Source organism: Parasteatoda tepidariorum, chromosome 4 (assembly GCF_982258835.1).
Source record: "Parasteatoda tepidariorum strain Cologne lab strain chromosome 4, Ptep-v5.0, whole genome shotgun sequence".
In the NCBI taxonomy this organism is placed as follows: domain Eukaryota; kingdom Metazoa; phylum Arthropoda; class Arachnida; order Araneae; family Theridiidae; genus Parasteatoda; species Parasteatoda tepidariorum.
In genome coordinates, this window is record NC_141758.1 from 75,843,176 (window position 1) to 75,869,830 (window position 26,655).

The window sequence follows — 26,655 nt, forward strand, 5'->3', positions numbered from 1 at the left end:
TTTTTAATAACATTTTAATAGAGCAGATGAAAATCAACATTTTTAAATGTATGAATAAGTAACAAATATTATTTAAGTGTATAATACATTTGGACTTCAACAAAGTATATAAATTTTCTAAAACAAACATTTAGTAAAAGCATCAAAATAAAAAAAAGGAAAAGGGACTTCAAGTCAGTACACAAAAATATCACAGTAAAATAAAGAGGAACAAAATTAATGAAACATATAACAATTGATTATATAATTAGTGCATAATTACAGCATTCATTCATACAATTCAAACAACCTTTTTTACAGCTATAGGCTCATTAATAATAAGTCTTGGATACAACGAAAACTTATCATTGGATAAGATGAAAACTTTTATCCAAGCCAGTGTTTCAAGTCTTGCTTTAAGGGCATATTATTCATGTACATAATAAAATAAAAGCAAACATCATAGCTAAACACTTAAATAATCAGCAACAAAAAATATATTTCATCAATTTGAAAAATCTCTTTAAGACGGCCAAAAATATTAAAAAATTACTAGATATCACAGATTATAAAAAATGAAATCTAAAAACAATATAGGAACTTACTTTTTCTAAAGAAGTAAACAATGACTAGTAGGCTGGAAAATAAATTGAAAAGTGTGAAGTGTCAGCAAAACTAGGAAATTAACAAAAGATACCAAATTTTGAAACTATACATATTTTATCATTTCTCAGAAAATTGACATAAATTATTTGAATAAAAGATTTAAACCATTAACATTTATTAAAAACACGCTCATACACTTAAGACATTTTAAATTTGAAATAGTTACAAAACATAGTTGCTTTGTATTAGCATTATAAAAAGCTCAGAGTGCTTCAATTGCTTAATTACATACTACTTTATTTCTAAATTTTGAAATAAAAGTATGTGCATAAAATTTTATTCTTTTTAATTTATTATAATTGAATTAAAGTCTTTTTAAATTACTTCTATTTTGTTAAGAATTATCTATCAATGTGATGCTTATATTGTTCACAGATTGCTTTCGTATTGTTGCCTCCTACATTGTTAACAATGTAGGTAACTGAAGGAGTTAAATGAAAAAAAAAATTGAGAATATTAATTTTGCATCTAAACTATCCATTTAATACAGATCAAAAATTTTAAATGCTAACAATTATTTTCAATTTAAAAAATACTTTTAAGTATTAATTCACTTAAAACATGCCATAGTTTCAAAATATAAAGAGTAGAGAACCATGCAAAAACTGCATAATTGAAATCATGCAGAATACACCTATTAATCAAAATTTTCATGCAATACAGAAATCCTTCATGTAATTTTATAACCACAAATCAAACTAAACATACAGGCAGTGACAACAAGCAAAGATCACAGCATCTCAGAGCTCTTAAAAACAATACTCATTACACCAATATATCACAACAAAGCTAAACTAAAATACAAAATGTTTAAGGAATGAATGATAAATATTGTACTGGGAATCGAATTGGGAACTTATTGAGTACTTCTGGCTGTGTTTAACAATCATCTTTTTGCGTTCGAACATTGGCAATAATAACTTTCATACCACGATATGAAACTATATTTTTTATCCATCAGCAGATTACTAAGAATGAAAAGGGGAAGCCGTTTGTATAGAAATGATTAAACAGTACGTTTTCGTGCCTGTAATCATTTCAATGTCACAAAAATTTCAAGAACATCAAACATTGAGCTGCATGAGTAAAATTAAGAATTTAAAGTCCCTGCAATGTAATATTTCCCAATAATATGAAATTACATAAAATTATTTAGATATTGAGCACTTTTACTTGATGCAATAGTGACTAATAGTCATTTTTGAAGAAATAATATTTGAGACAAGAAATTAAACAAAAAAATATATAGTTTTTTAAAAAATAAACAAGAATGTTGCAGAGTGCATACCCCACAAATTGTAGATTTACAGACTTTATTTATACACTAATATGTCGATGCTTTTATGTTCTTCTCTAACTTAATTCATAAACCTAAGTTTAATTATGAAATATAAATATGACACTCTTAAAATAGAAAAGTATAAAACCAAACTTTAAAACTAGTTCAATATGTTTTGAAAATTAAAAATAAACAGTCCTAAAAATAACAATAAGTAGAATGAACTAATTAAACACAGGTTAAAACTCTCAGCAGTGAATTAGTAAAAAACATGTTAAACAAAAAAAGGGAAAGGGATTTCCTTCACAAGTCTGAAAAGAAAAACAAATTAAGTTTTAAAAAAATAGTTATAGTTTGTGCAACTTAATGCACTTTATAGTAATAAAAATAGAAAAATATATTTGCTTTTAATGAACAGAAAAAAATTAAAAGCAAAATAAAGCCACATAGCCAAGTTTCTTTCTTAAAATGAAAGAAACACAGCCAAAAATATCCAATAAGAGCCAAATGAAATATTTAAGAATATAAATTAGTAACACAGTATGCTTACAACATTTATAATGAAATGTTTAAGTGTTCGCTTCATAATTGCATGAATAAATACTCACACAAGCATCAATAAAGATGAGTTTAGAAAAGACACAGGTTAAGCATCAACACGTGCAAACTTTCATAAGTATAAGGAAACACAATTAACAGCTGTGATAAATTATAACAGCAAAAGACAAAAGAGCATTATAGGCTTATCCTAAGTCCGTGAAAAATAATTATTAAATAATTTAATAAACTATTAATTGCAAAATTATATATACTGAAAACTAACGAACAGAAAAAAAAATATTTGATTGTCCTAAAAACTTCAAAACAGTTTTTAAATTTGCTAAACTTAAAAAAGTGCTTAAAGAAAATGTAGTAACTCGATTCCTTAACTCAATATGTAAACTATATTTTAATTAATAACTTTGCATTAACAATTCGAAATTTGCACTAAATTGTTTTGGATCTGTAGGAAAACTTTTAATTTTCTGAGAGATTTAGCTTTTGCCAAAAATACCTTTCTGCTTTCACATTAGGGAAATTCCGCTAAGTTTTAAAGTCTAAATAATAATTTTTAAATTATAGTTTACAAGGAATTAAAAAAAATTTTTTTTTAGATAACTTTCTTTTTACAATCTTAAATATTTAACTGTTTTTAAGTAAATTATTTAAATATTTTGCGATATGAAAAATCAAATAAAATGCTCGAAAAAAAAATAATTATTACAAATGTAAATTTAACTTTTAAATACTTATGGTTTAAAGAACTTATGTTTCATTTATAACAATTTCACTCACTATCCCTTTGCATGTGATTAACAATATAGCAATAATGCTTAGTCCTTGAGTACAAAAGGTTAGATTAAATTTCTGTATTAATTTATTATCAAAGTCAGTTTATTATTTTCATTTAAATGTTTACATTTTATTTATATATTCAGATTCAATTTTTTTACAAACAGAAATGTCCTAAAACATGTAAAGGAACTTCCAAAAATTACATTAACAAAAATCATGTAATATGCCAAATGATAAAAAATAAAATTTTAAATTGCACATTATTACTGAATAATTTTGTGTTAAATCGTTCAAAAATACACAAAAAAAAAACTTTAAAGAAGTCACTTTACACACAACTAAACACATAGCTATGCCATTATTATTTTTACATGTTACTCATTAGCTATTTGTGACATATTTCATCATTTGAATGAATTTCAAAACTACACATTTCAATTTGTGATAATTTATAAAATCTTACAGAAAAATTAATGAAAAAATTTCATCGGGGAGAAAAAATCAAAGGGTCCTCACCTATTTTAAATCATAATGTTACATCAATACCTCCCAAGCGCAGTATCAATTATTGCAGTATAATCCGTTAGATGTTCAGTTTTAAAAACATTAGAACTTTGCCATATTGAAAGACTCAAATGCCACAAGTTGATTATTTTATCAAAACGCTTATATGATTATTTAAACCACTATCTTGTGAGAACCCAATGAACATGTAAAAACACTTTACAGGATTACATAAAAACTTTGAAATAGAAAAGAAATCAAATTTTAAAATTTGGAATAAAAATGCCGAAAGGCGGGAAAATCGGGAAAAAAATAGTATCTGATGGAGAGTACAATCGCCAAAACTCAACTAAATCATTCCATTTATTTACATGCTTCAGAATAAAAAATTTCAACACCATCTAAAAGTCCATTTCAAATGCACAGTTAATGTTTCTTTTTTTACTTTAAAATATACATATTTAAGTAACAACCAACATTCACTTTACAAGAAAAAGAATTGGATCAATTACAGAGCGGTTAATATGAAATTTTTTTTTTCTAGAAGGAAATTTTACACAGTATTGCTCAAAGCAGGCACATATATAAGGTACTTGAATAGTCAAACACCTAAACTATGAAATCACTTTGGCGTGAGGCTTTCAAAACATTTTATGGACGCTATCTTTATTCCCTGTTGCTTTGGTGAATGTACTCCAGCATCAGTAAACAGACCAGTGAAGACAGTTACAGTGAAAAGACAAGACACACACACAGTAATTTTACAAGTAAAAATTCAGCAAAACTACCTATCTATTTCTAGGGAAGAGATTAAACTGTATATAGTCTAACACAGCGCGAAAATTTTTTTTATTTTTGCAGGACTCTCGTGTTGCGCTTTAATTCCCAGTTTTTTGGCACACAAGATGTCCGTCAAAAACACAGTTTTTAAAACATTTAATTTCACTAAAGGCCACAGTGAGATTTCATATCTACATCTCCACTTATTCTAAAATCTTTTTCAAATGCTCGACTCTGAAGTTTCACAATTTGAGGTGAGGAAAAAAAAAATAAACAAATCCCCTCCCATCTTTATTTAAATGCAAAATGTGTTAGGGTGCTTTTGTGTGTTGATTTAATTAGAAATATAGGGTCTGTGAAATAAATAGTTAGTACATCTTGTTTACCAAAAAAATGGAGAAGCGCTTTAGTTCAGTTCTGTCAAAAAGAAGAATGGTTAACAGGGAAATGAAACACTTATTTTCATTTATACACCAATTTCATGCAGATACTGAAGTTTTGGAAAGTCTTGAGCACATGTGCAAGCTTTGCAAGAATAGAAGGGCTACAATGTCTTGGATCTATAACTACTGTACTTTGAATAAAAGTAAACTGAAAAGATAATTAGAAACAATATTAATATGATAGATAAATTCACAAAATAATTGAAAACAGTAATTACAATCAAACTGAACTGATACTGCAAATCCTATTATCGTATCATAAAGAAACTTTTAGCTACTTTATACGACAAATATTTAGTATGGACGTTGAATTGCATAGGATAAATAAAGTCTTCTAGTATTTAGGATCTGAATCAGTTTCATTATGACTCTCTGCAAAGAAAAATTCGTGAAAGGGCGAATTTATTGATATGGAGCTAACGGAGGGCACTACAAAATGGCTTCAACTTATAAAATATGAACAATTGCTTGACTGATGACTTTTGGAAAAATCCAGTTCATAGTTTATAATTAATATTATATATATTTATTCTAAACATATTATTTATTCTAAATATTACAAGCTGCTTTAAATCTTAACAAAACAAAATATTTAATTCATCATTATTAGAAAAATTTGGAAAGCATTCTTATTGGATTGGATTTAGTTTGAACAGTCAGTCTAAATTGAACCAATTGAATTCATATTTTCCCAATGCATATTTTAAAGGAATTTAAGATTTAATAAAAAAAAATAAGTATAAAAAATTACAAAATAATTTTTTCTATTTCAAAAAAAAGTAAGTTGTTAAACATTTAATTTGGTTACAATAAAAGAGAGAGGAAGGAGGATGGGAATATATACATTTTCACCTTTAAGATTAAAACTGATTGAAAATTTTCAACTAAATCAAAAATTTTTAAACTATTTGAATTTTTTTAACTAAACCTTCATCCTTCATGTCTGTTTATGAAAAAGAAAATAATATTTTCTCTTTCTAGTAAAGGCATATTATGACAAATTTTTTAAGGAGGCACACTTATTTATTTTATTTTTTAGAGTATAAATATTAAAATTCTAAAAGAAATACATTTAGAAATTATTTAAATGTCTTTAAGAGTAATTTTCTGTATTTAACATAGAAGTTAATAATTAGTATATTGGCAATAATTAAAAACTTTCATGTGACTATCATGTATTCAGGTCACATTATGAAACCATGGCAAATCTGAATTTTGATGTTTTATTTATAAATTTTTTTAATTAAAAAAGCGATGGCAAAATTTCTCTGGAAAAAGGATATTTCCTACGAAAAGGAGCTTATTGGTTAAAAATTATAAAAACACTAGATTCTACTAAATTATACCTAGAAACTTATACGATTAACAAATCAGAATTTACATTTAGAATTCCAAACGAGCTAGAAGTTCTTTAATGCTGTAAAACAAAAATTATTAAGCATAAATTAAACTAGATAACTAGCAATCCTAATTATAAACTAATGTTGAAATTAAGTAATAATTTTTAAAAAAAATGAAGTGGTTTTTAAGATGCCCACAAAATTAACTAATACAATTAAACTGCTAAATTATTGATAAAATTTTTAAAGTTGTTAACTTTTTAGTTAATTTAAAATAGTTATTTTGGTGTTTTAAAAAAATTCTGAAATTTTGAAAAAAAAAATGATGCAAGATGTGACCTTATGTTTTCGAATCTAAAGTTAAAAATGCTACATAATCTTCAACACTATAAATATACCAACAATTTCAATCACTTCAATGATTCTATTCTTTCTTCGAACTCTACATCACGAAACTCATCTATTTTTGAAAACTTTTCTTTCAGGTATGGGATTTCAAAAATTAAAGAAAAAGAGATACACAAATAGGAGAAATAAAAAAAAATGAAACAAACTGCTATTGGTTACCTAATTATAGCTTAAACATACCTACTTGTCTAATTCAAAACCCCATTGTAGATAATTTTTACAAATTTCGTAAAGGTGAAACCACGAGAGACAGCAAGGAAGTAAAATAATTCTGGGCATCACATGTACAAGTAGGCTGATAGAAAGAAAAATATAATTAATTATTATTTTTTGATATAATTTTATGCAACTAATTCATAATTTAAATGAAACAGAAGTAGCAGAAAACCAATCATTATTGAATCATAGGATTTCTAATTAATCTTAACAAGAATTATTTAAACCAAATTAATTTCATAATTCTTAATAACTTTCAAAGACTAAAATTTCTTTAAAATTATTAGTTGTACACAGTTGATAAAGTATCACCAAAATTTAAATAAAATGTTTGAAATTTATCTAATAAAATGAGTTATAATAACACCATCTAGTTTACAGCACTTATAAAGTTTCTGAAAAAAAAACCATACTAGATTTCAGATAATGCATGGATATGAAAATGTTTACAATGATAATGTTTTCATAATTAAATATTGATAAAATTTATGCAATTTGTTAATAAATTCTTCTTTTTATTCTCTCTATAATTTCAAAAGTCAAGAAAGTAAACTTAAAAAAATAGTTAGAAAAAATTTTAATAAATTAATTATAAACTAAATTTATACAGTACAGAACCTGTTATCCGGAAATCAGAAAACCGGAAAACCAAAAAACCGGAACGAAATTTGATAAATTTTACCGCCATTTTTGAAAAAAAAAAATTTTTTTCCTCATAAGATTTTAGGATTTTTCTTTCTTTTTTGAAAGATGTTTACCTTACCATCGTTTTGGAAATAATCATTAGTGTATTACTCCATCGTTTTTTCTTCTTTTTAAGATTATTTCCACAAAAAAAAATTTTTTAGTTGGGTTTAACAATAAAAAAAACCGCTTTTTCTAGCGATTCAGAAAACCAGAGAAATCAGTTATCCGGAATAGCGATGGTCCCGATCGTTCCGGATAATCGGTTCCCTACTGTATTAGGTAAAATTACATCTTGCTTATGATTAAACAAAATTAAAATAACTTCTGATATTGAACAAGACTCGTAATGTTCGTTTATTAGACTTGTGTTAATTAGACTCGTAATTCAAAAACTGCGCCAGCAACTCCGTATATATTGGTATTAAAAAAAATAATTTTTGGAATGGATCAAAGAAACCAGGATATGTAAATAGAGGATGAGCTTATAAACGTTCAGTTGAAAAATTTCATTGATATAAACATTTATAGATATAACCAACCCATAAGTCCTACCTGCTGACAGTACATAACATGGTAGCAAAATAACATTTAAGATTATGCTAATTTAATTTTGATAGCACATAATTTTCCCAACAAGGTTATCAGGCTTTATGCAGTTTTTTTTTAACTGTTTATGTAACTTAGCTACCAAAATTATTACCAATTCAGTTTATGAAAAATGAAAAATCTACTAAAAATGAGAAGTTGGCAAATATGTATATTGATATAAAATATGAATGCAGTTTGGTTCTTAGACAAATAAAAGTTAGTACACTCTAGTACATGCCTGGCAACTTTTTGAGGATGATCTGAATGATAAGTGACAGTAAACTTAAAATTGAATAACAGTCACATGCAGAAATACATTCTTTAGTTTGTAAAAGCTAAAATGCTCCATTTTATAGTTGTCATACTCTTATATCCTAAGTAAAATCATTTTAAATTAAATCAGAAAAATAAATAGAAAGCATAGGTTTTACTACTACTTTAAGTATAAAAATAAAATTGTATGCAAAATTACTCAAAAGTATCTATCTTTGTAGCTAAATGTTTTTTTGGAAGATATGTCTCTATCTGCTGGTTTTACATACACATAATATGATTATTAATGTGATAGTTACATATTAACCAATCAACCATTTTTTTCCTTCAAAACATCACCTTGGCACCAATATTTCATAAATTATGACACCGGTACAATGCAAGTCAAGCCAACTCAGTCTATCCTTATTCTGTTTTAACATTTTTTTTTTTTTTTTTTGCTGAATGAATGAAATGGTCAAAATTTTGAATTTACCTACCACAGCAGATGATGCAGTGGCATATTTTTTAAATCATAGAATCTTTACATAAAAAAATTTTAAAAAATGAGTAAATGGATACATGTCGTGTCTGTATTTGAAAACAGATAAAAGGAATGCCATGTCAAAGGTTGCAAGAAATGTTTTGCAATTTGGAATGACAGGTGGTTCCAAGAATCCAAAATTCCATTTGTAACAGCACTCATCTTTACTAACAGCTGGTAAAAATAACATAAAAAACAAATTTGGCATGGGGTTGGTGAAAATGGTTAACTGAATAATAAGAAAGTAGATATAAGGAAGGAACTACTATAATTTTTTTTTACTTAAAAAATATCTAAATATCTTTTTCAAATCTTGACCTAAAGAACAAAGATTTAAAAAATTATTGCAGATTAACTAATTAAATAAAATTAACCTCTCACTGAACTTTAAACCAGAAAGTAGTTTTGCACAACATATGTTTTAATAAACACTACCACCCACTGTATAGTAGATAGCATAAAGTACATATATATATATATATATATATATATATATATATATATATATATATATATATATATATATATATATATACACACACTCTATAACAAAAAAATCAACGCACCAAGAAGCAATCATCCGATTGCTTTGAAATTTCGTATGCATGAATGTTTTGAACAGATATGGCTGAAATGATGCCGACTGGGGACGTATAGTCTTTAGCGACGAATCCCGCTTCCAACTGTGTCCTGACGATCATCGAAGACGTGTTTGGAGACGCACAGGGCAGAGGGGGATCCTGCCCTCACTATTGCACGCCACACCGGCCCTCAACAAGGCATTATGGTCTGGGGTGCCATTTCCTTTGACAGCTGGACCCCTTTGGTCGTCATTAGAGGTACACTTACTGCACAGCGGTATGTCGACGACATCCTAAGACTTGTTTTGCAACAGTTACTTTTGCAGCCCCCTGGGCTGGTTTTTCAGCAGGACGATGCCAGACCACATACGGCACGTGTTGCTATGAACTATCTGCAAGCTAGTCAAACTCTTCCTTGGCCTGCCAGATCACCAGATCTCTCTCCCATTGAGCATGTCTGGGATATGATGGGAAGGCGATTGCATTTGGCATGGAATGTTGATGAGCTCGTTCGACAATTGGATCAAATTTGGCAGGAAATACCGCAAGAGACCATCTGGGAGCTTTATTGGTCTATTCCGCGCAGTGTGGCAGCTTGTATCCAGGCTAGAGGCGGGTCAACACCTTATTGAATTTGTTACTGTAACTCTGCAATAAATTATTCAATTGTTCTGAAATTTTAATCATTTACCATTCTGTACATTGTCTTCCTATCCCCCAATTTTTGTTTCAATCGGACAACTCCTTCTTGGTGCGTCGATTTTTTTGTTATAGAGTGTATAGATATATATCTATATGATTATAAAACATGAGCATTTGTCTGAAATTTAATGTATATATAAGTTGATCTGAAGGTAAATATATGTTGATCCTAACTTGATATTTAAGTCAATAATACAGTTTTTAATCTTATTGCAAAAGAAGAAGAGATAGATAATGAACAATTCAGTTAATATTATAGAAAAAATGGTGCAGTAAGTTCAGGAAAAAAGAAAACTGGGAACAATTAATAATTTAATGTATTAAAAGTGGTCATTTAACAGTTCTGTTAGGTTTAGTGTTAAGCTGCAACTCCACTCTCAAAATTTATAAATACAAGACAGAAACATTTTACCATATAAAACAAGGGGAAATATAAATAATTTTCCTTACTCTTCTTAAACTCAGTAGATCATAACAATGAAAGAAAAATGCATAATTTATGAGGGAACATTTGAATCCAACCAGAATATAAATATCTAAAGCTGCAGAAACTACAACATACAAAAAAACCTCCTACCAACAACAAACGCTTTTAGGCAAAGAATCTTATGACCAAGTGAAGAAAAAAAGTTCCCCAATGAGCACAATTACTTACCGCCAATAACTCCAACGATTACAACTCCAATAATGACCATAATAATTATCATCTGAAAAAATAATTAAATAAATTTCAATTGCACAAGTAATCTACAATAAACATAATTACTTTATAAAAACATTTTACATTTATTAATAGCATTTAATGGAGAATAAATGAAAACCTATTCAATAATGGTTTTTGAACTGCAAAACTTAATTTTTAGCAGTAGAATGTTTTCTGGAAATTTAATTTCAGAAAAATTTGAGTGGCAGATTTAACAGTTAACACTTGCGCCGCTGATTTTGCCCCAGCAAGAGATAAAATTTTTCCTAACAGTTTGTGCTAATAAAACAGTTTAACTGGTAGCAAGATGCAAGAAAATTATTGAATAGATGCATATTATTGAAATATTTTTGAGGAAAATATATTTTTAAACTAAATAGCACATAGTTTAATATAAAAAACATAGCGTGAATTTTAAAAATTAAAATTGCTGCTAAAATAAGATTTAATTAGTGATTACCACTCTTCAAAGAAAAAAACAGCATAACCGTCAGTACAACGTTAGGTGTGAACGTGTTAACCACATACATAAATATGTTAACTTGTAGAGAAAAAAAAAGGGTTCAGAATATTTAAGGTTGTTTCTTAATGTATAGGAAATCCTTACCTTAATATTCCGGTCAAGAAATAAGTAAAAATTAGCAATTATTATTCCTTGACAAAATGTGGCCCACGCGTATTTTTAAGAAAATACCTGTCAGGCCATGTACACTGCTTTTAAGTGATTATATTGTGATATGAAAATGCGACTACTACCAGATTAATTAAAATAAATTTTAAAAAATTCTATAATAAAAATTAAATTTTAAATAAATATTCAGTAATTTCTTAAAACATTGCCAATATTTTAGTGTTATATAATATTTTACACTGTTTAAACAGAAAGTTCAGGGTCTGTCATATTGGCCCTAACCCTTATTTAATGCAAATAAAGAAACTTGTTTTACTTATTTCCTGCAAAACTTGTTCTTTGGAGATAGGGCTTTCTATTTTATGGTGGCAGTGATGCACAATATATTGTTTTGAAACAACAGTTAGTAAGTGGTGTAAAATTTGAAAACCAAATTCAACTTGTTTTCCAAATTCAACTTTTAAAATATGCCAGTGTTTTCGCATATTTTAAAGAAACAAATAAGTGTAGCATTTGTATAAATTAGAAGTACTATTACATTAACATCTATAAATGGTTAATATTACTGTCTGAAAATCAACAAAAAAATACAAATAAAATATTTCCAGCATGTTAAGCTTTCAAGAACAGTAGTCTTCACAGTTAAATAAAAATATGATTTTGGCACAATTTAACTAACAAAAAAAAAATTACAAAACAGAAAAGGCTTATTTCTTAAAAATATAAAAGTAAAACAATAACAAATATTCTTCAGTTACCTTGCAGTTTTTCCACCAAAATTTCCTCTTCAGTTTTCCAGCCTGTTGTTCAAATTGTGAGGCACCTTGTTGTAGGGCTTCTGCATAAAGATCAAGTAAATGATATATTAGAAAACACTTCTGTAAAAAAAGTATTGCCAAAGATAAAGGAATGCTTTTTTTAATTGACATCAGAAGAATCTTGACTAACAAGAGTTTGTTTAAAAAAAATAATGTTTATCCATAACAATTTTTGCGTTTAAAATTGAAAAGAAAATTAAGATCAAAAGCATACTATCATTTAGTTCACTACCACTGATAAATAGATTTCACATTATATACAATATTGTAATACAATACAATATTGTAAATAAAACAGTAAAAAATAAACAGTAAAAATGATATATAAATTAAGGAATTTTATGAAAACGGAATTTAATTTTTAAAATTAATGTAAGCATTGTAAAATATGTAAGCATTGAGGCATATTTAGTATAGTTATGTAAAATGTTATTCAATTCTGCAAAACAATATAAAAAATTGTTCATTTTTAGAAGTTTAGATGTCATAAGTACTCTAAAATGAAAAGAATTGTTGGCACACATTTTTATACATTTTTTTCTTTTCTTTCTAATTTTTAAAACTTAATTAAAATCATAAATTATGGTATATTTCTGAAAAATTATCTCAAAATTATTCAGCATAAAAAATAAAACAATCATTTAGTAAATATGTAAAGAAAATGCTTTGAATTGACTAGCATTCTGAAACATATTCACTATGCATGCATATATATATATATATATATATAAAAACACGGTAGAAGTCTTGATAATTTGAGGTAGATGGAACCGAGCCTACCTCGAACTTTTGAAAACTCGAATTATCAAAAAACTTAAAAAATATTTAAATGAATGAAAACAAAGCAATTTTCAAATTTCAATATTTAATTGAAAAATACATTTAAAGAAAAGTTTACTTACATTTGAGGATCAAGGTACATTTACTGCATTAAACCAAATTATAATATACATTACATTACTGCATTAGATAAATTATCTAATGTTTTTTGTTTAAACACACTATTCACATGTTTCAGTGTTTAAGACACAATCTAAGTTTTTAACATTAAGTTCCTCAACATTTTGTCGTAGTAATCGTAAAAAAAAAACAATCATAATAAGCATTCCAAAGGTTGTGTGTGCATTGGTCATTATTTGGTAGAAAGACTGACTATTTTTCCTTAGCTCGGATTTATGGAAAACTCGAACAACCGAGACTCAATTTATCGAGACTCTACAGTCGATATATATACATATATATATATATTTTACAATTTAACATTTGAAGATGAAATTTCAAATCCAAGCATTTTTTTAAAAAGTTAATTTGAATATCTATATTGATAGTTGATTTCCAGCCGTCACTAGGGATGAAACCTCAACCTTCACAATAGCGAGTGTCTCGACCATTCACTAATTAAGAAGTAAATATATCAACAATGAATATAACATTAATGTGCTCTGTAAAAAATTTTGTAGCTTCACAAAAATATTTAAAACCTAGATATTTACAACTAACACGAAAAGAGAGAGAAAAATGTGAATGTTTAAAAATATCTAAAATAATTTAAAATATAATAGAAAAATAATTTTGTCTATTAACCCTTTGACATAGACATTTGATCAGAAAAAATATATATAAAGAGGTGTCTTCCATTATATATTTTTTTTTCCGATGCTCTAATTACAAGCAGAACATATTTTGGTATTTTTTAATTATAAAAACAGTCTCATAATAACTAAAAAAAATCTGCTAAGATTATCGGAATTATATTTGTACTGTAATAAAAAATCCAAAATATATAATATGTAGTTTGAAATTTTTCTTTCCTTTATATTCAAAAATATCAGTAAATGATTTCGTAAATTAAAGAAATTTCAATGATGAATAACTGATGAATAACAATGATCAAATAACTGCAAATTCGAAAAATTATTGTTAGGAAGTAAGCCATGCTTGGAATATTCTACCTGTAACACACAAAAAGACATTGGTGTCTCATGGTGTATTTTATAACCATAAATTATTAAAATGCTAAACATAATATGTTTCAGTTATTTTGACCTAAATTAATAATAAAAGGGAAAACGCATATGTTTAATCAGAATTTAGTGCCAAAGGATTTAGAAAACAGGAATACTAGCTAGATGTTTTAACACCAGTTATAACACATGAATAAGTATTTATCAGGCCTAAACTTGCTTTCACTTGTGGTCTTTCTTGTTAAAAATCCATTTTTCATGCCTAGTGAAAAATTTCAACAAAGAGAATTTTCTATACAAATTGGCTCAGATCTGAAATGCTCAGTCATTCAAAAGTTTAAGAAAATAGTTTAAAGATTGTTATAAACAAACTTCATATACCAGCTCTATCATCCAGCTCAGATAACTTTTGATCCCTTTCTAGGACTTTTTCAACATTTGTACGCATAATGTCTACAACCTACAGTAAAAAAAAAGTTATAGGCTTAGTTCTAATTGATTTATTAATATGATATCAACAAACACAAAACAAATATTCCTTCTGGCGTAAGACATTTAATAGATCAATGCTTTTCCTGAAGAGCCTTAAATAATATATCACAGCTTGCTGCCAGAAGGGTTAATAATTAAGAATCAATACAAATATAAAACAAATATAATACAATTGCCGTATTTAATACCATAACATAATTGTAGTTAAAATGTTGTCAATATTCCTTTTATTTTTTACCTTGATAAGATCATTTTTTTTCAACAGTAAAATTTAATATGTAAAATATAACAGAAAAAAATTATATACAAAAATATGCTAGAAAAATATACTCCTTTGACTATGAATCACATAAAGGACTCTCAAGCATGATGCTGAAAACAGTCTTTAATAGATGATGACTGAGGACATATTCTTATCTGAAGAAAACCTGGGAACCAATATTATCCCTCTAATATTAGTGGAAATTATCACTATGGTCAAGGTGGTATGATGGTCTGGGCAGGCATCCAGGCAGGGGGGCGTAATAACATTCATGCGTTTGACAGAGGTACTCTGACAGGTCAGCCATAAATAGAGGAGGTCAGAGGATATTCAATGATTAGAGTATAAAAGGGTGTCACATGGGCGCCAAGGAGAGACCCTTGGTCATTCAATTTCAGCTCCAATAACCATTGATGAGCTCAAGGGAGTGCCTCAGTGCAACAGTGGGTGTGGTTACAAGAATTGATAAGTCGAAACCCGGTTAAAAAAACATTGCTGAAATGAAATGCCAATGCACGAGTTTTGTAGCTGTTAGGAGGCAATCATACACCTTATTAGACATGTTTTTCTTGACTGTCAGGGTCTTGATCAGCTGCCATGCTGGACAAGCGATCAGTTTCCTTATTTAGGGCACAGGTTGAGCCCGTTTTTTGTTTTCCTGGATATTTGTCTAATATTGCATGATTTTTTGGCCAGGTTTAGTTTTATTTGCTAAATTAAATTCTTCATTACAATATATATATATATATATATATATATATATATATATATATATATATATATATATATATATATATATATATATATATATATATATATATATATATATATATGTAACATAAAAAGCTTCAATTAATCTTTTTATGTTAGTTTCTCTGCTATAAAACTTCTTCCTAATTAATTATTCTATTTGAAATACTTTCTCACACTTTTAAAAGCCACATCCTGTTCTTAAATCTATTTTTGGCTCAAGTATGCATTTAATTAAGAGCAGGACATTTTTCCCTTTGCTCTTGTGTGGGAAACGTTCGATCTATTTCATAAACCAATAGCAACTACTAAGATTTCCCTCTTTCCCTAAATTAAGACATTTTACGGATTTTACTTTGCAAGATTTTCCCTAACATATAACCAAGGAGCACAACTTTTCGTGTGCACTTTTACTCATTCTCATGACTGCTCTTGTCTAATAATTAATAAATAAATTTTGTACCCTCTTTCCCGACCTATGACCTGTTTTAATCCTTCCACTCGGCAACGACGTTATAAGTCGCCAGGATTAAACGGTCGGGAACGGGGTACGGTACATCAACGATATGGAATATCTCTCATTTGAAATTAAATAAATCAAATTCGGAAGAGGGTACATCAAAAATATGGAATAATTTCGAATCATTTATTCAAATGAACAGCTGATAAATAAGCAGTCAAATTCTTCTTCAACTTAAGGCAATAATTAATTCACCCAGTATCTTCATCAAAAAAATAAACTCTTCAAAACTTTTTGTTTATTATAAATGATACCTACGCACAGTGGAGCAAAACGATCATCCGTTTTCCATGTCTATGCTGCATATTTTGTCTACGTTCCTGAGAATACTAGAAAGCTGAGCTTCAATTCCTTCCTTGGACTAAAAAGAAAAACTGCATCGAATTCCTGATAATTAAAATGTTTTATTGAAACTATCCCTTTGAGAAAGCGTTGATTTTGCCACTCTTAAGTGCTGAGCTGGATCTTATCGTCGATGAATAATTGTTCTCACACCCACGATGGTCTACTTAAATATTCGACATTCAAAAGAAAAATAAGCTTCAATTTCTCCGTCACTATTGGTGTTAATTTACGATTCATCTTAACGAAGAAACAAATTTTTCCCTAGCAGCTCACGTCTTTGGTTTTGGAATTGTGTTTACGGAATTTCAACGCATTCCCATCTCTGTTGTGGTTTTCAAAATATCTCGGACTAATTCGAACTTTTTCAGGTATCCTTTGAGTTAAAGTTTTTTACATTTCTCACAAATCAATTTCTTAAATGATTATGATTTTAATTTTTTCCCATATTTGATGTTTCAAAGTGAAACTACTTTTTATATATTGATAGGATTTACTGTTGAAATTTTTATTTCTTTAAATTTTTATTTTCAGTTAATTGATTTATTTGATTGAAAAGTGTTTCGAGAAATTATTTTCATATTGTTTTATGTGTTACAGCTTCTATGATTTTTTGAGTAGTAGAAATTATATTTTTGTTTTACAGTGATTAGGATTTAAATGAAAATGCCATTTAAATTTTATTTCCTTTCGTAATGCAACTGCAATAATTATTGAGATTCACTTTTAATATGTGAATGCAATTACGGTGTTGCAAAAATTAAATCAAGAAATGCTAAAACTAATGCAAATAGTTTGGAAAAATGAATAAAATACTTGTTGTTAGAATTTAAATTGAAGTACAACCATACATTAATGCTTTAGTTCAACGTTGGTAAATAGTTCATAGTTCAGTTCTAGCTCAGACATTTCCATAGACAAACAACATAAAGATAAGAAAATGATCAAACAAAAATTGAAAAGTAGTAGTAAACAAATTCACTTCAAAAACACGTAAGAAATAGAAATAAAAATATTCGAATTCCCTAACAATTGTGACAAATTAAATTATCAATTAAGATCTCTGCACAAAAATTACTTTAAAAAATATCCGAACTAAAATTTTTGAAAAAAAAAAAAATTTATGTCCAAAAAGAAAGAATGAAAGATATAAATGAAAAAATAAAAAAATAAAAGGTAATTTGCAAATAAACCAAACTTGCACTTCAGATTAAAAATAAGGAAAATAGCTAAGTCAGTCAAATTTTAAAAACTGATTTACCTTAATACCATATTAAATTTGAAAGCTTTGTTTTGGATTTCAATTAGTGATAAATTGTGTTAAACGGGTTGTAATGTAAAATCTGAGAAGACTGATCATCTTTTCTGATTATAAAAGCAATTTGTCTTTACATTTTTCCTGAAATCCGGGTTAATAATTGCAATAAAAATACCAAGAAAGAAAGTAAAAGTACAAATAAATAAATATAAAGAAAGTAGAAAGAAAAGAAAGTAGAAAGAAAAATAAGAGAGAAAAAGAAAAGAAAAAAGGGTATAGAAGGTAAATTTTTGGACATAAAAAAAAAAAAAAAAAAAAAAATTCAAATAGCAGAATTGAAAATGATCTTGTGTTTTCTAATATTCTTGAGACTAAATATGATAATGGTGCGTAACATTGTCAAAATTATGTTGACAGAATTGTGCAAATCCAAGAAAATTAATAAATTCCTAACTTCAGATGATTTTGTAAAAAAAAAAATTTCAAATATTTTGCTATTAAAGTGATAAATATGTAAGGTAAATAATAAATAAAGTGAAAAAAAAGACAATACTGAAGTCTTGGTCTTCAGAATAACAACCACTGTGAGATTTTTTATTTTATTTTGTTTTCAAACAAGGTAAGAAATACTCAAATCTAATTTCAGACTGAAATTTTTCCTGTAAAACTGTATTTTGCATTTTGTGTTTTACATTTTAAATTACAAATTTTTAACAAATGTTTATAAATTTTTTTATCATGATTGAAGAGTTAACTTAAATAGTGTTTTTATGAAAAATACTTCTAGTGAAAAAGCTGTGTTGTGATCTTTAAACAAAATACTTTTGAAATTGAAAAAGCTGTTAATTCAGAAAAAAAAACTGTTGAAAATGAAAATTTTAAATTTACTGATAAAGCTACTACAGGTTTTTAATTGTGTTAAAATTTTTACAGTGAGAACATATGTAAATGTTTTATAATTAATATTACTTTTATATATTGTTAATATTGCAAATTTGGTTATTTTATTTGTACTTCTACCATAGGGAAGATATTGCAAATGGATAATTTTTTAAAATTTTGGATTGTAATTAAACATTATTGGCGAGGGGGGATGTAACATAAAAAGCTTCAATTAATCTTTTTATGTTAGTTTCTCTGCTATAAAACTTCTTCCTAATTAATTATTCTATTTGAAATACTTTCTCACACTTTTAAAAGCCACATCCTGTTCTTAAATCTATTTTTGGCTCAAGTATGCATTTAATTAAGAGCAGGACATTTTTCCCTTTGCTCTTGTGTGGGAAACGTTCGATCTATTTCATAAACCAATAGCAACTACTAAGATTTCCCTCTTTCCCTAAATTAAGACATTTTACGGATTTTACTTTGCAAGATTTTCCCTAACATATAACCAAGGAGCACAACTTTTCGTGTGCACTTTTACTCATTCTCATGACTGCTCTTGTCTAATAATTAATAAATAAATTTTGTACCCTCTTTCCCGACCTATGACCTGTTTTAATCCTTCCACTCGGCAACGACGTTATATATATATATATATATATATATATATCTGTCCAATCTATTGGTTTCACTGGTGTATTTTCATAATCATAAGCCACTTTATGGTATTGTTAAAATTATGATATAAGCATCAATCTTAAATACATGAAAGATTTAATGCAATTTAATATAATCAGGTTGTCATGGGTACATTATTTAACATTTTCCAGTTTACTGGCAGAAATAACACTATCTTTTTATTGCTGAAGGAGTTTTTTGTGTAAGGAAAGAAAAAAAAGAGATAAAAAGGAAAGAAAATGTGTTTAGATCAAATGTTTACCACCAGGGAAATATTCATATTTATAAAAGCTACTTTCATTTACTTTATGAAACATGTGTAGTAAAATTAAGTTTTTTTTTTCCTGCTCATCCTGCAGCTTACCAATGCTCTTAATTTATCACATTGTATCTTAAGCGTCAAATGATAATAGTGATGAGGTATAGTATAATTTAGGGTGGTAAATCAGATTTAATTTATTTTTAGAAATTTCACAGAAGAGAAAAAATATCACTTAATAAGGAATTTGAAGAAAAATTTCTGGATAGAACTACTGTCCATGGTGATTTAAAAAGAGTTTGTTATAAACTACTTTATTTTTTTAGGAAAATTTAAGAAAAAAAAACAGAAAATATATATTAAGATCAAATTTACTTCAAAGCCAACTAATTTGCTTATTTTTGTAGGAACTGTCTTATTTTTTATTTAGCTGTATTTTTTGACACAATAATGAAAGATTTTTGAAAAATTCTCTTTTAGTTTTCATTTAGATTTTAAGAATCCCAAATCTAATTTGGAAAAAGATTTTTTAAAAAAAATTAATATTTAACAAGGAACTGCACTTCAGATAGATTATTTGAAGAGATTAAAGATAAGACGTGACTTTTAAAAATCTGAGAAAAAAGCTAATTAAAATAAGGTAATTTGCATTGAATTTTAAAACAAATTTCGATAATAGATCAGATTCCTAAAATACAGATGTTATAGTTCATCCCCATGATGAAAAACTAATTAATTTTAAATACTTTTTATTTAAATCAAACACTTCTGAAAACAATAACAACTTTTCAGCAGATGAGCTTACATTTCTTTAAAAATATACAAGATAGTTTTCCTACAACATTAGCAGATAAATAAAACAATTATTTTAAAGTATTTCATTACCTCATTAACTTGGGCTTGAGTTTGTTGTAACCTTCTAGATGCAGCTTGATGCTGAGGATTTGGAGGTTTAGGTGCATCACCACCTTCAGCGGCACCTTCTTGACCTTCCGCTGGAGGTGCAGCTTCAGTTGCAGACCTAACAATTGTTATTAAAATAAAAATCATACTTCAATTTTAAAAAAAATTCGGAAAGTTCCCTTAAATTCAAAATTTTATATTTAGGTGAAAGTAAAATGTGTTATACTATGTGGATGCTGTGTTAATAGGTATTTAAAACCCTAAATAATTATGTACCAATCACCAGTGTGAAAGCTGAAAATTTCTGTTCTCGATAGCTCTTTTGGTACTAGCAATATGTCTTATATCCTTTTAATGTTACTTCCACAAGTAGAAATGACATCTTACGATTGTGGAAACTTGTACAGAAGCAATGCAAGTACAGTAGGGAACTGATTATCCGGAACGATTGGGACCATCACTATTCCGGATAACTGATTTTTCCGGTTTTCTAAATCGCTACAAAAAGCTGTTTTTTTTTATTGTTAAACCCAATTTAAAAAAAAAAAATATTTGGAAATAATCTTAAAAAGAAGAAAAAACGATGAAGTAATACACTAATGATTATTTCCAAAATGATGGTAAGGTAAACATCTTTCAAAAAAGAAAGAAAAATCCTAAAATCTTATGAGGGAAAAAACATTTTTTTTAAAAATATGGCGGGAAAATTTATCAAACTTCGTTCCGGTTTTTTGGTTTTCCGGTTTTCTGATTTCCGGATAATGGGTTCTGTACTGTATTATATTATCTACTAGTTGAATATCCGTTCTTCGTAGGGGTGAAACACTACAAAATCATGCAGAAAACTAAGACAAACACAAGACAAATAATAAAGCTGAAATAAGTTTTTTTCTTTTATAATTATTGGCTGCCTTCATGATGGCTTTACATGATTAAGCAAAACATGCACTTAGTTGTTCATTCCATCAAAATAAAGAATAACTGTATTCGATATCATCTGCCATAATGCTGTTGCACTAGACAAATCATGATATTTAAAATTTACCACTATCAAGCTACTTTCTCTGGTACTTATATCTGTGAGGAGACATAAAAAATTTTGCATAAAAATATACAGTATTGGTGCAGCTATAATGAATACCAAATTTACTCATAAAATATGGAAGCTATATAAAAGCATACTTTCTACCCATTAAAACTGCACTAATTACCATTATGCCAGTAGATTATTACCAAAATTAAGCACTATTGTTGCCAATAATAGCATGGCAACTTTTTACAGTTCCCAATAACAAACAAATAATTTTTTCCATTAAATTTGCTTTTTAGTTCACTTATTTTTTTATTTCAATTAGCACCAAATACCAATATTAATTAAGCATTATTGACGCCAATAGTAGTTCGATTTTTCCATGTCCACTTAAACTAATTAGCTCTATTCATTTTGCCTTTTATTATAGAGCTTATTATTTTACTCCAAACAGTTACTATCACCAAAATTAATTATTATTAGTGCCAATAGCAATATTGGTATTTTTTACATATATCCTCAATGAATTAGTACAATTTCCCCATTAATTTTGATCTTCAGTACAAATTTAATTTTAATTTCAATTACCATTGCTTTTTAGTTATATAGTAACAAATTTTAAAACCATGACTATAAATAAAATTAACCTGTGGTTTCAGGTAACCTTAAAAATTCTAATTTGATCACATTGTCCACTAATGCTACAATGATCACGTTGATCATTCAGGTAGCATAACGAATAAAAAATAATTAAATAGTTCAGAACACGCAATAAGCTAACTTTTTTTAATTAGAGTTATAAGCTATCGAACATCATTGATCTCATCTTTAATATATTTGACAAAATTGAATTGTTTATAGTTTACTTCAAAAAAATGGCCTCCACTAAACCAAAGGGGAAATTCAATTTTTTTAAATTCTCTGAATAAAAAAATACAGTTAAAAAATCAAAAATCATGCTTCATAATTTATTTACAATTTTACTCACTTACTTTCATGTTGAAGTTCATATTTTTAAAGAGTACATTTTACCCGCAAGACAGTATACAGGCACAAACACACAAATTCTTTATTTTATTATATACATAGATTAAAACTTTAAAATCATATAAGCTAAAGCATCACAAAACTATATGGCAATATGCTGCATTAAAATTACATGTTTTATGTTATATAATATGTTTTTAATAAGGTTGTACAGTTTAAGGTATAAAATTTGAAACTCTTAAAACTGCTGATTTTGGATATCAGCTACAAGTTTAAAAAATTAATTTCATGTAATATGCAATTAAAAAGATGTTATCCATAAATAAACTAGTATTAAAATTTAATTTATTAGAAAATTCTTATTGCTTTCCAGGATTTGGAGGAAGAGGACCTATATTATAATTAAAATGATAAAGAGTATTACCCTTTTATACAACTCAATAAAAACCAATTATTCAGGTGTTCAGGCTATGAGTACAACTCATAGATTAGAGATGAGTAGACATAATATCTAAGGAGTGAAACTATACTCCCACGGAGACTACAATATTGCATAGGGCAAGGCCAGGGTAGAATGCATTTCCACTATCATAATTGAAAGAAAATCATAAAAAAGCTAACAGAAAAAATTGTTTTTTTATGCCTAATATACCTAAACTTTAAGAATATGTGTGCTAAAAAAATTATTTTTCTTCCATGTACCAACCAAAGTTTTAAAATGATTGAATTAATTACCAGTTATTATGCAGTAGAAGTTCTTTATAATACAAACTTCAGGACCTGAGGATTTACATTTTATGGAATTTTATATTCATTTCACTTATCTTTAAATTTGCCAACTAAATACAGCAATATTATAGTCTGGAACAAATCAATCTTAAAATTCTTTATTTTTTAGATACAAACACTTAAAAAGACAAAATATGGACTTAAGTATTTACTATTACAAGAAAAAAAAATTGGAATTTTCTGCAGCATTAATGCTAAGTAAGAACAAACAAATCAATGAATTCTTGTTTACTTAGCTTTTTAAATTTTCACCTCTAAATAATGTAAAAAGTTAATTGTTCCTACATAGTTATAGAATTTCCTTTATTGTAAATTTTATCTCTCACATCCATAAACTACATAACACAAATTACATGCTAGTGCAGTTTATAGAGAATTGTGGTATATAGAATAACGTCATATAGATGATCTGAATTAAATCAGAAAATTCATGAACAATCAGTTTGATAACTCTTAACTACATTTTGTTCTCGTATTATTACTCTTGTTTAACATCACTTTAAAATTTGTTCAGGACCCCTTTTACACTTGTTTTTCTCTTTCTTCCTTTTTTAACCCAAGACTCAAGTTTTTCATCTGTTTAATAAATATACCAAATTAACTTCAAGAATATTTTTTCCCAAAACTTCAAAGTCAACTTTGTGAAATGACTTGATTGATGAATGATAACTTATTAAATGAGTTTCCTGTTTTATAAAAAACATTTCATGTGAAATCAAAGTTGCCTTAATAGTTTCTATAGAAAATCTTCATTAAATGATATTCTAATATTTTGATATTTGTGTTAATAAAAAACTTAAAAAATAAGAAATACAAATATTTATTAAATTGAATTCTTTATTATCTCAACAGACTCTCAGTGATAAGAAATTAAAAAAAGTGACTGCTTTTTTTCAGGGGCATAAAAAATTTCCAAGTGGTCATTGACAGTAATTAAAAATGTAAGTAAATTAACAAACATTTAATTTTATACATTATTTCATTTTATAATTTAAGAGTTTAAATGACAATTTATTTTATTGCTTCGCCTCTTATTCACACTAATATAATCTACATTTGATAAAGAACTTTATTTCACGAATATCATCTTATACATTCTTCACAACACCAAGTGTGAATGAAGAATTAATGTTGCCTGTAAACTGCTTCTTTTTTAATTAGAATTATCCAAATGATATTCTAGTACAAAAATCCTTTTTCTAATTATGCCATACTGAAGATGTCAGCATTTCAAAAACCATGAAGAAAAGGACGAAATATAAAAAACAGTTCACAAGTTTAATGCTGTGAGTTTCTCTGTAACTAATTTTTTTGTAATTTTTTTAAATAGCAACTTGCAAGTCAGTGAAAATGTGTCCTGTCTAAGACATTTTTTTAAAACTTTATTAAAATCCTACAATATTTATTGGCTTTTTTGGGGCTGATATTCTTGGAATTAATGAAAAAGAATTGGAGATCAAAGATAAATCTGAAGTCGTTATGGAGAAATCTTTGGAGGAAGGCATTGGCCCACATTGGGCTGTCTGATCAACTATGCTGATAATACTACAATTTAAGCAATTAAGTATTGCTAGATATTCATAAAGTTGTTCTGTCAACCTATTATAAATATGTACACATCATGTCTTTTTTAGTATAAACAAAACAATATTTTAGAATTTTTATTTGATATTTAGTGCAACTTTAAAACAGATTAACGGAAGCTACTAACATAAAGTGTCAGTTGAATACACATCTTTCCCATTGTTCACATATTAACTGATTTTTAGTCTAAATCTATTTGGTTTATTTCAGTTAAATTAAACTATATGATGTTGAGAACATACATAACACAAGCATAAATTTTTTCCTTGTTATAAAATTTACAACTGCATCATTGTAAATAACCTATAGTCTAAGTAAATAATCTACTTAGGATCAATAAACTTGTTCAAACAAATATATTCCTATCAACTTTTATAATATAAATAAATTAAAACCTTTTGAGAAAAATTATATAAGTAAAATTAGTTTTAATTTGTTACTATTCAACTTAAAATGAGTTAAATTTAGCCAATTGTCTATAAAATCAGCTATTAAATATGGTATGTCATTTGGCTGCCCAATACAATAAAATGTGGAAATGTAAGAAAAAATTACACAGTATAAGCTAAATTACAAAATTATAAGATAATAAAAAATATTTGATTAAAATAAGATTATAATAATAGGGGTATTAATATAGACTATATGTAATGAGGACTGTATATTACTCAAATTAGATTACAATATAAGAATTAGGTACTTTAAAAATACATGTCAAAAAAACCTCATAGTCACAAAAAATACATACTCTACTATCCATGTATATGTATACATATTCAGTTTCATACACATACAAAATAAAAATAAATAAAATCATTATATTTATGTTTGGACGATAATGGTTAGCAAATGGTGGTACAGCATTTTCTAATGTTTAGGAATTGTTGTTTTAAGTAACGCATTCCGTTAGATATTTATAAATTATCTTTAAATATGTATCTAATACAGAGAGAAATATATAATATAGTAAAACAAAAACCATAAAAGAAGTTTTTAAACTATGCAAAATAGCTAAATGTTCTTACTTTGATAAAACAATTTAAGAAATTGACGCAAAACATTAGCCTTTCTTGATCGCATAGTAAAATAAAAATCAAGAAATTTATATGAATACGCATATGCGAATTAAAATCAACAAGAAAAACAATGTTACTTGCAATAAAAAACATAATTTATATAAATTATATAAACAGAATTTTAGTTTCTGAAATACAAATGCACTAATAAAATGTAATATGCGGCGAAATAAATTATTTATCGCTTTAATGTCACATCTTGGCATTCAATCAATACGTATTTTAAGTGGTAAGTATAATGTTAAACAGTATGAATGTACATGCTTTAAATAGAAACTTACATTTTTAACTAAATTATTTGTTTCTTTAAGAAGTATTTAGATTAACAAATTAAATACAGAATAATTTAATACAAACAAGAACTTCGTGAGAAACACTGCAGTCTTTGACACGCAGTGACGTAATGAACGGTATTAAATC

The 26,655-nt window shown here is 27.0% G+C and overlaps 1 protein-coding gene across 2 annotated transcripts; it reads right to left on the reverse strand.

Annotated features, from left to right (window-relative positions):
• On the reverse strand, positions 1-26,655 carry LOC107447163 (vesicle-associated membrane protein 1). 2 transcript variants are annotated; one of them, XM_087161381.1, is made up of 7 exons: positions 26,517-26,655; positions 20,752-20,887; positions 14,802-14,880; positions 12,397-12,476; positions 10,960-11,011; positions 6,919-7,029; positions 1-5,134 (listed from the first exon to the last, which is right to left on the reverse strand). In XM_087161381.1, coding segments are annotated over exons 1-6 (366 nt in total). In that variant the 5' UTR covers positions 26,519-26,655; the 3' UTR covers positions 1-5,134; positions 6,919-7,012. The 2 variants fall into 2 exon arrangements, with proteins under 2 accessions (XP_087017507.1, XP_087017508.1); XM_087161382.1 differs by having other exon boundaries at positions 2,518-5,134; positions 6,915-7,029.